Genomic DNA, 14,886 nt, shown 5'->3' on the forward strand with positions numbered 1-14,886 from the left:
TATCTCATAAAACATAAAAATAGTGTAACAAAAAAATTAAAAACAATAACCATTATGATCACCTCAAATAAAAATATAATGCTTCAGTGCTTTGTAAAAAACCGACTTCGTGCATTTCTTGATGCAAAATCTTCAAGAACGGTATCAAGATTAATGTCGTCCAAAATATCATTCGCAATGCTGCACATAGCCAAGCCATTCAATCTTTTTTACGACATAGTTGATCTAAAATAATATTAATTAGATAATTGCTTTTTAACAAAATTGATGTAAAAGAAAACAAAGATGGAAGCGCTCGCCTTTGACGTGCTCGGTACTCCAAGCGATCAAGACGTGCTCCACTGCTCCAGAAGGCAGAAGCGGTGCTCGGCAATCCAACCCTGACGCCCTGACGGTTTGACGCGGCGCTCGGCGCTCCAGAGTCCAAACGCTGAGACACAGCGCTCGCCTGATCGCCTCCTGCACCCGCTAAGGCGCTGACCCGCGCGATGAGGTGACGATCGGATCGGTGGCGGGCGGCGGCATGGAGTCAGGACTCAGGAGCGTATACAACGCAGACATATGGAGAGAGACACGGAGTCAGGGCGTCAGGCGTCAGGACGCAATTTAGCAGGCCTGGCTCGCTCTGATCGCCTGATGATCTGATCGAATCGGAATCCGCGGCGGCATGGCCAAGCATACTTGGCAGGCCTGGCAAGCAATTTGGTAGGCCCAATTTAGTATGGATGGAAGGCAGGCAGCAGTTGTTACGCGTACCATTTAAAAAGGTCGAAACAAAATGCACCAATCAAATTATATATACTAACTATCTATACGGTCATGGCCCCCCTGGCTTCACGGGGCCGGGCGGTCTCACGGCCTGCCCTCCCCTAGAGCCGGCCCGTCGCGGGTACCCATCCTGCACCACAGCAGGAGGACGATGACCGTTGCCCATGCGAAGGCCGGCTAGCGTGCCGACTGACGAGTACCAGCAGCCCAGCAGGTCTCGGGTACTCGTCCTCTCGATCGCGATTCAAATTCCAACTGGCCTTTTCCGGCGTGGCTACTGCGCCATGGCCTGACTCGCACTAGGGATTCAAGTGGTGCGGGTCAGCTCGCGATACCCAGCGGCGCCGCATGCGGCCGCGACAGAGCTCGCGCGGCTCGTGTGGACGCGGCGTGGACTCGCCGCTCGCGCGCGGCCTTGGCAAAAGTTGGCATGGCGCATTGCTCGATCACTGACCGGTATGGCGGCATCCGACATCCATGTCCGATCCTATATCGCGGCAAGGCAACCCAGGCGCCTGTGAGTGAGAATGGCAGCACCACACTCACGCATGCATGCACACCATTGCTCATTGACTCTAGCAGGTCCGCTGTGCACGGCTAGACAAGTAACCACCAACCAAGGCCAGAAAATTCATGATTTTTTTCCCCTTCAGCTCATCAGTCTGAAACTGTAGCATCTGGCGACTCCACGTCCTCATTCAAACCTTTTTCCAACACACAGGAGACGCGAGGCTGGGGCTAAGCGGAGAGCCGAGAGTCCTCAGTGGAGTCTGAACTCTGAAGAAAGTGGAGAAAGATGGCACGAAACAGGACAGCTTGGTTCAGTATGCTGTCGATCACGTGAGCACGCCAAGAAAATTCACTGATAGGGCGTTATGGGATGAACTGACTACTGAGTGCGAGTCAGGGAGGGGCACTTGGGTTGGCGGGGACTCACCGCACCGTCCTGTCCTGGCAGGAAGTAATTAGGTTAGGAAAATCCAAGACGAGCCAGGTGCACAGGAAGAAGCGGAAGGTGATCGAAGTCGGGCAACTAGTGCTGTCACTGAGGCTGTGCTTCTCCTTCCCGGTATCAGTATGACTCTCTCACCCAGAAAGACGAAGCGGATGGTGGTTTGCCGCCGATATGCGGCTCCTCCGCCCGTCAGAGTTGAATAGCGATGGGCGCGGAATAAAGCTTACGTGAAAGAAGATAAGTAAATATTTTTTTGTAGATATTTCACCAAGATAACAAATGATCCCATTACCATTCGGACGTAACAATGCTTTCACGATTAGAAAATAAGAACACTTACAGTCTTACAGAGCACCACAAACACTCACGAAAACAGTCCGGATTTGGGAGTCACCTTAACAGCTACAGACCTTCGCAACTCAAGTTTACCAAGAACACACACTGGCTCGCGCGCGCGCGCAGATGGAACCGTGTGTTTGATGGCAATCACGTTCGTTCAGCGGAGGGCCAGCAGCTGTTTAGCCTTCGCCACGAGCGCGGCTAGAGGCTCACCAGCCTCCATTAGCCCTACATCACCCAGGAAGAAGCTATAGTTTCCAGCCTCCGAGATAGTCTCCTCCACCGTCGATACTGCTTCCATCAAGTTTATGGCTTGCTCCAGTATCACTCTCCTGATCCCGGGGCAATCAGAATTGGGCTCCATGTTTGCATTCAGCGCGTCGACGAGCCGCTTCAGAAATGTTTCCTTATTGATCTGACTGTACTCAAATCCTCGAGCAAACCCTGCAGGAATGGCTTTATATATGTGTGAACTAAGGCGAATGAAGATTTCTAGTTCTGCACCCTGCATGGAGTACTCTGTCCAGAACTGCAATGAAAACAGGAACATGTTGCTATCCACCATCTGGCTATCCAGGAGTCGTGCTCGTTATTTCCAACTTGCTGGGTCATGCGGTCTCGTCTTTCAAGCAGGTTACGACTTACGAGTGTCTGGAACTGCATCTCCTCTTTCCATTTGGTTACTTGCAGGCAGATCATTTTGTTGCTCTTGTTCATCAGCTGCGTCCATTTGTTCATCAGATATCTGGGCATACTATTTGTGCGAGGGAAGGAATATACTTCTATTTTATTTCTCAAACATTTTTTCTAGAACTACGTATCAATATATATTTTCTTGGTACTAACATGTATTTTCTAAAACTAATGACACCAAAAATCGGATTTTAGGAGTAGGTTTTGGACAGATACTCTTCCTACTCGTAGACCCCCAAGCCTGCACACGGTTTCACACTGTCCATTTGTCCAACCCCTCCAAAACCCCCCTTTCCTTCTGGCGCACACGCTCTCCCGTCCCCTCCGTCCGGCCGTCCCTGCCCGCGCCCGCATCCTCTACGGCTGCGCCCCCCCCGGATCTTCAACCGCCGGTGAGCCCCATCCCTCCGTCCTCTATCGCCCCCCTCCTCCTTTGGCTCTCGTGTTTGTGGTGCGCGCTTTCCTCCGCTGCAGCGCGGCGAGGAACCCTAGCTCGTCCACCGATTTGTCCGTGGTTAGGGTTGGTGTGGGGGTTCCGGGTGCAGGAGCGATGAGGATGGTTCCGATTCGGTGGTTGGTCTTGCGTGTCCGTGCTCGTTGGACCTGGAGTGGAGTCCCATGGGTCATCTGTGCTCGTGGTTGGACTACCGGTTGAGCTTTGTAGGTGTGGATGTGCCAATTTCTCTAACGGGCTATCCAGTTTGTTGGATTTATTTAGACGCGAATTCTCGCGATCATGTATTGTTCCTTATGGTGGTATAGTTGGAGGTCATTTGAGGCTTTCCTTTGCCTTGCACTCCGGTTGTCCCCCCTAAATAGTAGCAACTATTCCTGCATTTTAGAGATTTCGAAGTTTTAAGTGGTCAGTTCAATCATTTTGTTCTTCCTGCCTGTTAAGTAGTGACATCAACTGCTGTAGTTGTTGCTATTATTAGTTCTCACCAACAGATGTACTACTTGTTGCTATGATACTTTGCTGTAGGGTGCAGTGTAATGCACACTTTGCCTTTTTAGAGTTTATGCAAAGCACATACTAATACCAGATTGTGTACTGAAATGCAGTATATTAACATGGCTTTTTAAAAATCCTACTCCATCCCAATTAAGGTTAAATCTGTAATTGTGTACACTTGTTTAAGCTGATTGTATCCTCTGTTTTTTTACCATGTGTATGTCCCTTCATTATGACAAGGCGTATTTTAATACAAATATAATGACGCCAACTTTGTGTCATGAAAATTATGTAGTAATAGAGTAATAATTGTTGGTCACAGGCTTTCCCTAAGGAAATGATATAAACCTTGTTGTTTTAACGGAGGATGTAGTAGTAATAGTTTCAATATTTCAGGGACCACATATCATGCTACTTTGCTTTATCCTGTTTCTCTAACCAGTTCACTGCTTTTATGTTTTCGTTTGCTGAAATAGCGTAATCAACCATGGTAATTTTTGTTATTTCGAGTTCAGGATCCAGATGTTAGTGGCAGAGGTGCTCAGAGCTGGATCATACATCTCTAGGTTTTCTCGACATGCATGCAAAGTATATATGCTTTTAATTGTCGGAGCATTTTAATTGTAATATGCTTTTGTGTTTTAACAAAATACAGCTCTTGCCTCAAGAGACGTTGCGGACTGTGCGCTTTGTTGAACAAATTTTAGGAGAAAATTACTGCACACCTGTTTTGTGGATTTTCCCTGACTTGTGAATTGTGCTGGTTCTGTACCATTGTTTTCTCATTCTTATTGTGTTCAGAAAACGTAGCTGCTTGTATTGAACTCTGGGAAATACAGTGGCTTTTGTAGTTTAAATCCTGTTTATATGCATACAGTTGCTTGTATTAAACTCTAGAAAATTCTGGGGCCTTTGTTGTTTCAATTCTGTTTACATCTCTGTACAATTTATTTTGTGGTGCTTGATGAAATTGTCAGCTTATACAATGCTTCCTCAAATTCAGGTTGCGAGATTTTCCAGTATTGGTTGTTCATTCATTTCACAAGTAAAAAGACCTCAATTTCTGGACCTGAGTAGCAAAATAAGTTCTTTCCGCTGTAGTCAGTCCCGACTGGTAGCAATGGCTACAGCTCCAGCCAATGGTGATTCAGAGAGTGGCCCTCAGAGGAACTATCAGGTTGTTGTGGCTGCCACTCGTGACATGGGCATTGGTAAGGATGGGGTTTTGCCATGGAAGCTTCTTGGTGACCTTAAGTTCTTCAAGGAGCTTACACTTGCTACATCTGACCCTGCCAAGAAAAATGCAGTTATAATGGGAAGGAAAACATGGGAGAGCATTCCTGTTAAGTCAAGGCCATTGCCTGGTCGTTTGAATGTCATACTTACTCGATCTGGTAGTTTTGATTTTGCAACAGTAGAAAATGTTGTTATCTGTGGAAGCATGAAGTCTGCCTTAGAACTGCTAGCGTCAACTCCATATTGCTTATCAATTGAGAAAGTTTTTGTTATAGGGGGTGGGCAGGTACTGAGGTAAGTTATTACCTTTTGGAAGAACATAGTGTACACTCTGTTCCATGCAATTCTGTTCTAATGCTATATTCTCCATCTGCCAAATCTTTATGTAGGGAGTATCTTAATAGACCTGCTTGTGAGGCCATCCATCTAACTGATATTCAGTCGAGCATTGAGTGTGACACTTTCATCCCTCCTATTGACTTCTCAGTGTTCCAGCCATGGTATTCATCTTTTCCGGTGGTAGAGAGCAACATTAGGCATTCATTTGTGACCTTTGTTCGTGTTAGAAAATCACTGGCAGAAACTCACGAGTCAAATGGAAAGGAATCAACTGAAGTTGATACCAAGAATGACAAGTTTGAAACAGAGAATTTCTCTTTTCTCCCCAAGATGATATTTGACCGGCATGAGGAGTATCATTATCTTAATCTTGTTGAAGATATTATAAGGTCTGGTGCTCAGAAAAATGACAGGACAGGAACAGGAACATTGTCAAAATTTGGGTGTCAGGTATTCTCCTTAACTTTGAATATTCAATTTGATCAACCAGAAAATATGATGTCTTTCTTTTTCTTATTAGATGCGGTTCAACTTACGGAAAAATTTTCCTCTGCTGACAACAAAGGTATGTGAACATATATTTGTAGTTTTCAAATTGAACACTGAGTCAGAACAAGCAACATGAAATTGTTTATTGTTTTATGATTTGCAAGAAAAGTAACAAGGAGAAATTGGCATTTAGAAAATTGTATCTTTTAAATGCTTTGGGCTTGTTAAGTTTCAAATGCATGTTTATTACGTTTCTTCTGTGGCTTTTTTTTTTCTTTTCTTTACAGTGTTTGCAATCAAGTTCATGCTGATTTTATGATCCCCATTAGCTCTGTTTCAAGATTTTGACTGAGGTTCTGAATTGTCAGTTTTTGTTGAATCATCTGCAGTAGTGTAGTTATTGTCTACACGAGATAGCTAGAGCCCTTACAATTTTTTATTAAGATAGGCATATTGTGCGAGACTATGAGTCGCTACATTTGATCCTGCAGTGTGTTGTGTTAATGGAGCTGTGTACTTCATTTGTTGTTACTATACAAATCACAGATGACAGTATATGCGGATGCAATGCAACATTCTGTCCTACCATGCCACCACTTTGCAATGCAGTCTTTTCTATGCATACCTGACAACTGTAAAACATTCCCCTGAACATGTGAATAGAGAGCCTTGTGGCTTTTCCCTATCTGTTGTTGAACATCAGGAGTCCAAAGTCCAAACAATAGAGTTTGAATAAGTATGTTACCATATTTGGGTACCATTGATCACTAATGCAGTAACACTTTCTTTAACAGAGGGTATTTTGGCGTGGTGTTGTCGAAGAACTCCTGTGGTTCATCAGTGGTTCAACAAATGCAAAGGTGCAAGGCTTTAAAGCATTTTATTCTGATCTAGTGCTTTCTTTACCCAAACTTATCTAATATTTCGGTTTATTGTAGGCACTTAGTATATATTCACAACCTACGTGCCATGATGTATGCTCTTTACTCGACTTTTACGAAATCTAATAATCATTTTGCAACCATCTGGGCCCAAATAAATTCCATGATGTTTTTATTAGGACTACCCGCAACTTATAAGTTTTGTTTGATTTGTTACTCCCTTCAATTCCAAACATAGGTCCTTGATAGAGTTTCTTGGTACTTCTTTCTTTTACACCCCTCCCCGAATGCCAATTTTATCAATAAATGGGGGTTCCCTTCCCCTATTTATCTTCTTAGCAATATCACAGCAATCTAAGTATCTAACTCATTAATAATGTTAGATTAAGCTGTTATTTTTTTGTATACTGTTTGTCTTACTGTGTTAATTAGAGCTAGATAGGAGTAGACATGGAAGAGCGCCAAAGAGGAGAACCCATCTATTGATTAAATTGTCACTTAAGCAATGTTACACTAGGAAGAAATTTGCCTTGAAACTGTAGGATTTGTACATGCAGCAAAGCTGAAATGACTTCAGTTTGCATTGCAATAGGGGAGCATGTTTCTGCAGGAATTTGTAAAACACCGCCCGTTCGACAAGTCTTAGTTATTCTGATAAACCAAATGTAACAGGGGATGTCAGCAGCGCTTGCACCAGAAGCCACTGTTATGTACTTAGAACCCTTAAAAATGTGAAAATTCTTCCCAAGATCCTGAGGGAATTAAAATGTTTCTTGTTTTACATAACATGCCCTTAGTTTTCTATTTTGCTTAAGTTTCTGTTTCTATCACATATATGAATTTGGTATGCTGATAGATTATATTCATTCATAGGTTCTACAAGAGAAAGGTATTCATATCTGGGATGGCAACGCTTCAAGAGAGTATCTTGACAGGTATCTCTTTGATATAAGCTGCATATAATTTGTATTTTGGTTCTTGATATCTAATGTACCTGGCCATCTTTTCTAGTGTTGGCTTGGCACACAGGGAGGAAGGTGATCTAGGTCCGGTTTATGGATTTCAATGGCGACATTTTGGTGCTGAGTAAGCTTTCATCTCACTCCTCCCCTCCCTCCTCTCTTGGTCATGTTGTCTAAGTGTCTAATAAAAATGACATATTTGACAGATATACAGACATGCATGCTGACTACACTGGAAAAGGTTTTGATCAGCTAATGGATGTGATCGACAAGATCAAGAATAATCCTGATGATCGGCGAATAATTTTGTCGGCATGGAATCCTTCAGATCTCAAGAAGATGGCTCTTCCTCCTTGCCACATGTTTGCACAAGTTAGTATAATTTGTCTGCTTGTTTTAAGTCTAGTTTTTAACAATTGGGCCATTTTGACTTGTCCAACATGTTATGCTTATACTAATCCCTTGAAATTTTATTGGCAAACATAAATTTTGTAGATCATTATATGTGATAGCTTTGCCAACTAGGAAAACTTGCATTCAACATCTTACAAATTTTGCCTTCCAGTTTTACGTTGAGAATGGGGAGCTATCCTGCCAGATGTATCAACGCTCTGCAGACATGGGACTTGGTGTTCCATTCAACATTGCATCGTACTCTCTTCTCACGTACATGATTGCTCAAGTTTGTGGTATGTTCTTATGCCTTGTTTGATTCCTGCTTACTATGCATCATAATATATACCTAATTGGTTGTATTGTATAGCAGTGTGTTAATTTAGCTTAGTTTCTTTAGAAGCATTAATCTTGTGAACTTTAATTTTTTTCCCTCCTTTTTTTTGTCAATGGTCACAACAAATCTTTACAAGCCATGCTGTTTGTCGTTCCATACACGCAAGTATCGGGTCCATGTTCCAGATGTTTTTGTAACAAGTTCTGAATAGTTTTTCTGATGCAAGGATTTGCTTGTATGTTGTCCCCATGTTTCTTTTGATGTTTCTTGTATCTAACTGAGAGAAGCTAGAGCAGGTTGTTTTGCAACTCTAACCCTTTGTGTCTTAATGTTGCAAGATCTTTCTCCTGGGGATTTTGTCCATGTTATAGGGGATGCACATGTCTACAGAACTCATGTTCGAGCTTTGGAGGAGCAAATTCAGAAGATGCCTAAGCCATTCCCAGTGAGGAATTCTTAACAGAAGTATTTCAAAATAAATACAAAATTTGCAGGTGAAAATGATCAATTCTGGTGTTTGTGCAGATTTTGAAGATAAATCCTTCAAAGAAGGATATAGATTCTTTTGTGGCATCAGACTTCAAGCTGGTTGGCTATGATCCTCACCAGAAGATAGAGATGAAAATGGCAATATAATGGTAACTTTCTATCATTTCTACAGATAACCATTTTCTTTTGTCATTGCAAGTTTGCTTGGCACAAGGTGCTAGTCCTTCTGGCTGTTAGTATTGCATTTAGTCAGGATGAACCTTATCTGCAAATTACATGCTACTAGGCCTTCATGCTGTTGTATTGTTCTTTCTATCCCAGATATTATAGAGTTGTGGTGTAACTGTGCACATTTCTGATTATTATAAGCTGGGACTAAAGGCATTTAGGCTGTAGCAAAAATCTTGTTATATCTGCATTGCTTCACCGTGATTTGTGTTTTTATGCAGGTGGCTCAGCTGGAGCCCCAGTCTATGAGCTTGGCGAAATTATTCGGACTGCTACTATATTAAAATTAACCGGACATCGCACTAGCTTGTTTTTGGTGATGGTGCCGAATGTTCGCGATTGTACTCTGGCTTCGTATCTGAACTCTACAAAACCTGCTCCCCTTTTATCTGGAGCCGGTGTTGATGGCTCGTTGCGAGTGAGAGCTGCTTTTTGGGTAACGCCCTGTCGCAAGGGTCGACTGGCGCGTGCCCCGCGAGACGATGTATTACCTCGTGAGATATACCCAAGTCACTGAATTCGTCTACTTGCTAATACTCGGTACTGTTTGATATGTACACGTGTGCTGTCTGGTTTTTTTCCCTTTCGACGTCAGATATCGACCTGCATGCTTTAAACATGCGTTCTGCTGCGTTTGTTGTGCATTGGCTATTTGGCCTCCGTTTTCAGTTTTTTTTTTCTAGTCGGGTTTTCCAGGCTCAGACACGTACACCACACTCTTGCTTGCATGAGCGCAGCTCATCTAATCGTTCTCGTGAGTTGGGGTGTGTGGTGTAGTGTGTTGTGTTGTGCGTTCAGATATTATAACTTGTACCGCAGTGTGAAGGCCTTAGAAAACGGCAGCTAACACATCCGTGGCCTGCCATGCGCTGATCACATGAATCGTATGTACTAAACTGCCCTCATCCTGAGTGGATAACGCGCGACCAAAACTATACTAGCAAAAGAAAGAAAGAACCGAAGAATTCACATGACAACCTTCAGTAACGGCGAGAACACACCTAAATCCTCGTTACGACTAACGGAACGAGCTGAGATGATTTCATCCCAAATACGCTACTCTGAGCACGTAATTTCGCCACAAGAACCAGGCAGGCATTCCGATTGCAATTGGTGATCAGCTGGCAGCCAACTCGGACGCGTTGCTCTCATCCATGAAAGCCTTCATCTCCGTGGCGAGCCTGCCGCAGTCGGGGAGCACGGGGAACAAGAAGAAGGTGTGAATGGCCTCGGGGAACTCCACCACCCGCACCGCCTTCCCCTTCCGCTGCAGCACGCCGGCGTACCGCCGCTGCCAGTCCTGCAGCGGGTCGAGCCCGCCGACCACCACCATCACCGGCGGGAATCCCTCCGCCAGGTCGGCGTTGTCGTCGGTCACGTGCGCGGCCGGGTGGTCCCGGTCGGCGCCCTCCGGCAGGAACGCCCTCCACGCCCAGTCCGAGCCCCGCATGGTCACCACCGGCGCCTTGCCATCCAGCCTCAGCTCCGCCTCGGTCCGCTCCTCGCCGCCAAAGTACGGCTGCACCAGGATGATGCCGGCGAGGCGGATGGGGTTGGAGGGAGGCGGAGAGGCGGCGGCGCTGGCCGTCGTCCAGCACCGCGCCACGTGGTGTGCGATGTTGCCGCCCGCGCTGTCGCCGGCGAGGAAGCAGCGGGAGAAGTCCACCGGAGCAGCGACGACGTCCGGGAGGCCGGTGGAGGCGAGGTGGCGGAGAACGTCCACGCCGTCTTCGTAGGCTGCGGGGTACCGGTGCTCGGGCGCGAGGCGGTAGTCGACGGACACGACGACGGCGCGGAGCTCGCGGCAGAGCCGCCGGCACATGGCGTCGTAGGGCGCCGAGGCCGCGGAGAGCAGCGCGAAGGCGCCGCCATGGAAATAGACGAGCACGGGGAGCGGCTGCGCCCCGGCCGCCTCCGACGGCGGCGAGAACACCCGCGCCCACAGGCCGCGCGCCGCGTCGACGTCGACGTCGGCAGACCGGACGCCAGACTTGTCCGGGCGCGCGCTGGCGCGGGCCCGGCGGTCGACGAGGTTGAAGAAGGAGCGGTTGACCTGCCGTCGCTCCGCATCGTGACGCCGGCGGCCGCCACGAGGCCGAAGAGCTGGAGCCGCACCGACCACGGCAGCGCCGGCGCGCGTGCCGCCGCCGTCTCGTGGTCGTTGCTGGCGCCTGCTTCCATCTCGCTCTTGCTCGTAGCTCGCGCGTTGGAATGGTACTGAAGCGCCGATGAAGTATTGCTGAGTACTGAGCCGCACATTTCGTCTTGCAAACTTCGATAGGTGACAGTAATGTCACCCGTCCGTCAACAATCAATGGTCACGTGACATCTTATCCTGCTCCTCGTGCTGGATGTGCCATCCACACATGCATCCGATCAAGCGGTGATACGAGAACTTTAGCCGTGTTATATCGGATGTTCGAATACTAATTAGGAGGACTAAATATAAGTTAGATATAAAACTAATTGCAAAACCCTATACTAATTCGCGAGACGAATCTATTAAATCTAATTAATCCATCATTAGCAAATGGTTACTGTAGCACCACATTATCAAATCATGGACTAATTAGGCTTAATAGATTCGTCTCGCGAATTAGAGTCCATCCGTGCAATTAGGTTTATAATTAGCCTATATTTAATACTTCTAATTATACTTCTAATTAGCATCTGACAGGTGCTAAACTTTAGCAGGGAGTGACAAGGACACCTCAACCGATAGAATTCAATGAGGCGTCGGCGGCGGCGTACGGCTCCACGCGCCCATCGCCATCGCGGCTCGGCGTCCATGGCGGCGGCGAAGACGACCATCGGCGTTTGAGGAGGCGGCGGCGGGCCTGGTTGTTCCATGCAAGCCGCCACTTCATGGTTTCCAGCTACCTTCCGTTTCGTCCTTTCGTTTCTGCATTCTTCGACGTGGGCAGCTGGGTTGCATGAATGAAGTATGAATAAACAAATAAACACGCGAGGCAGCTGGTCTGGTAGGTGAGATTGGCCTTTCATTATCTCTCGCGTCTCGACAGTTTCTTGTTCACATAAGTACATAACAAAAGCACTTTTGATGACAGACTCCACATCCGCATGACAAATAACACATGAATGCATCTTGTTTCTTATGATTTTTTTCCCTACATGATCGCACACAATAAACCAACAGAAACTCCAGTTCATCAATCATCACGCGGCGTCGGTCTTGGGCGGCGTGGCCCTGTGGCGGTCGACGAAGGCCTTCATGTCGTGCAACACCGTGGTGGCCTCGGGGATCTCCGGGAAGCCGTAGAACCCGTGGAACATGCCCGGGTACTCCGCCACCTCCACGGCCTTCCCCTTCCGCCGCAGCACGTCGGCGTACCGGCGCTGCCAGTCCATGAGCGGGTCGAACCCGCCGATCACCACCATGGCCGGCGGGAACTCCTCCGCCAGGTCGGCGTTCTCGTCGGTGACGTGCGCCGCCGGGTGGTCGCGCGTCGCGCCCACGGGCAGGAACACCGTCCACGAGAAGTCGGAGCGCTTGAGGTTCACCACGGGCGCGACGCCCTCCAGCCTCAGCTCCGACTCCGTGCGCTCGACGCCGCCGAAGTAGGGCTGCACGGGGAAGATCCCCGCGACGCGGAGGCTCCTCGCCGACGCCTGCCACCGCGCCGCCCAGCGGTTGGCGACGTGGTGCACGATGTTGCCGCCGGCGCTCTCCCCGGCCAGGAAGCAGCTGGCGAGGTCGACGGGGACCTCGGCGCCGAGCCCCGGGACGCCGCCGCGGGCGTCGATGAACCGGAGCGCGTCGACGCCGTCGTCGTAGGCGGCCGGCCACCGGTGCTCCGGCGCGAGGCGGTAGTTGACGGACACGATGACGGCACCGAGCGCGGCGCAGAGGCGGCGGCACACGCCGTTGAAGGGCCCGATGGCGGGGGAGAAGAGCGCGAACCCGCCGCCGTGGTAGTAGACGACGACGGGGAGCGGGCGATCGGCGGAAACGGGGGCGAAGACGCGCGCCCAGATGCCACGGGAGGCGTCCATGGTGACGTCGTAGGAGCGGACCCCGGACTTGTCGGGGCGCGGGTTGGCGCGCGCGCTCAGGAGGCGGTCGATGGCGCCGTAGAGGCAGCGGTTGACCGTGCCGTCGCTGCGCTCCACGGCGTCGATGGCCGCCGTCAGCCCCGCCAGCTGGATCCGCACCCACAGCGGCAGCGCCGGCCGCGTCGGCCGGTTGGCTTCTGCTCCTTGGTTGCCGGCCTCCATTTTTCTTGTTGCTTCTCCACTCCTCGTCTGCCTTGCTCTGGTTCTGCTCGATCTATTTGCCCGGTCTCTGCTTGGACGTGCGATATATAGGCACAGCTTGGGTGTCTGGGCACGCTGGGAAGCCGAGTAAGTGAGATGGAACTGTCGGTCTGGCGAATTGAGATGCGTCTTTCTGAAAAGGTATAATTGGATCCATACCATAAAAAACAACACATCTCTAGATATTATACCATCCAAAGATTCATCTATAGAAATATAGTACCACCAAAAGATCATATTTGTTAGCAGCTTACCACTTCCGTCATCTCATGTCAAATGTGACCATTCTACCCTTACTAAAACAAGAATTATACGGCTGCAATCTATCCCTCGTTCCAGCAGCAAGAAATCTTAGAGAGGCTACAGCACATCTTTCGTTCCAGCAGTAAGAAATTGTAGAGATTCAATGGAGAGGAAAAAAATATTAGCTTTCATGAACCTCCGCAGGATCCATATGCCCCCAATTCTAGATTGATTCCCGAGCATTACAATATAGCATAGGGGCAGGATGCGGAGGAAGTGGAAGCAATGGCCTGTAGAGAGGGGCACATGCTAGCAGCAGAGTGGTGTAGAAAGAAAGTGATCCTGGAAACAGGTTGCAGCTCTCTAGTGGGGATGCTCCAAGATCGAGAGGGTTACAAATCGCGGTTGCGGTTCATTATCAAAGAAGCCCAAGATACAGGGTGTAGCTTGCCGGCATGGTTGGTAGAACATACGAAGAGAGGGCAAAATGGTGTAGGGCAAAATGGTATAGCTCACGAGCTTGCTCAATTGGCGAAGCGAATTGGACTTACAGCTATGTGGTATTTGTGTAGTCCAGCGTGTGTTGAGCAACTTATTGCTCGTGATTGTAACTTTATTTTTAAGATGTAATAAAAGATCCTCCTTTCCTGAAAAAAAGGAAGGTGATGGAGTGGTAGATAACTGTAGCTTGTAATCTTTTGATGCTAAATTTCTAAAGTTGAATCTTTTAATGGTAAATATCTAAACATTGGTTCTTTTTTCCAAAAAAAGACATCCAATTCTTTCTCTGTTTTTTTTTGTTGAAATGGAGTACGAATCCAATTCTTCCTTCTGAAAAGGGGTTTGGCGAATGCCGAGTTGTGATGGGACCTTCTGAAAACGGCAACGGAGAGGATCGCCACGTGAAGCTTGCGGACAGGAGTGCCAACACGTACGCTCGCGAGGCTGCGGCCGCGGCGCACGGCGAGATGTGCCCCGGCGGCTTCCGGCTCCGCGTTGACTGGGAGCAGACGCGGGGGTTGGCACGGCACGCGCCTCACGCATTCGCTCTGGGACTGGTGGGAGTGCGATGCAAGACAGCAACGGCTCTGCTCAAACGACGAAGCAAAAGCTCAGATGCCCGGGAACTTCTCACGGCGCAGGCGGTGGCAGCTGACATTGACAAGAGCGGCCAATGCCTCACGTCGGTGCTTTCGTGCGGATCTCAGCGGCGGCGGCAAGTGTTGGATCTTTCGTGCGGTTCACCGCGCCGCCCAAGGACGCGAGGACGACGAGGGGGAGTCCACTGACTCTGACTGACTGGACTC

At 48.2% G+C, this 14,886-nt stretch overlaps 2 protein-coding genes and 1 pseudogene across 3 annotated transcripts; 1 reads left to right on the top strand and 2 right to left on the bottom strand.

Moving 5' to 3' along the window:
- The first annotated feature begins 3,007 nt into the window (after nt 1-3,007).
- Nucleotides 3,008-9,702, top strand: LOC101772369 (bifunctional dihydrofolate reductase-thymidylate synthase). 2 transcript variants are annotated; one of them, XM_022824456.1, is made up of 13 exons: nt 3,030-3,147; nt 4,223-4,295; nt 4,711-5,237; nt 5,333-5,732; nt 5,803-5,847; nt 6,566-6,631; nt 7,526-7,587; nt 7,664-7,738; nt 7,821-7,986; nt 8,180-8,303; nt 8,683-8,789; nt 8,870-8,982; nt 9,283-9,702. In XM_022824456.1, the coding sequence occupies exons 2-12, from the start codon at nt 4,230-4,232 to the stop codon at nt 8,978-8,980; spliced, it is 1,749 nt and encodes a 582-aa protein (XP_022680191.1). In that variant the 5' UTR covers nt 3,030-3,147; nt 4,223-4,229; the 3' UTR covers nt 8,981-8,982; nt 9,283-9,702. The 2 variants fall into 2 exon arrangements, with proteins under 2 accessions (XP_004958499.1, XP_022680191.1); XM_004958442.2 differs by lacking the exon at nt 4,223-4,295 and having other exon boundaries at nt 3,008-3,147.
- Nucleotides 9,703-9,969: 267 nt separating this feature from the next.
- LOC101772778 lies at nt 9,970-11,431 on the bottom strand (annotated as a pseudogene).
- Nucleotides 11,432-12,040: 609 nt separating this feature from the next.
- On the bottom strand, nt 12,041-14,224 carry LOC101773188 (probable carboxylesterase 18). Its single transcript, XM_004958443.4, has one exon. The coding sequence runs from the start codon at nt 13,571-13,573 to the stop codon at nt 12,239-12,241; it is 1,335 nt and encodes a 444-aa protein (XP_004958500.2). The 5' UTR covers nt 13,574-14,224; the 3' UTR covers nt 12,041-12,238.
- Nucleotides 14,225-14,886: the final 662 nt, after the last annotated feature.

Source organism: Setaria italica, chromosome II, assembly GCF_000263155.2.
Source record: "Setaria italica strain Yugu1 chromosome II, Setaria_italica_v2.0, whole genome shotgun sequence".
In the NCBI taxonomy this organism is placed as follows: Eukaryota; Viridiplantae; Streptophyta; class Magnoliopsida; order Poales; family Poaceae; genus Setaria; species Setaria italica.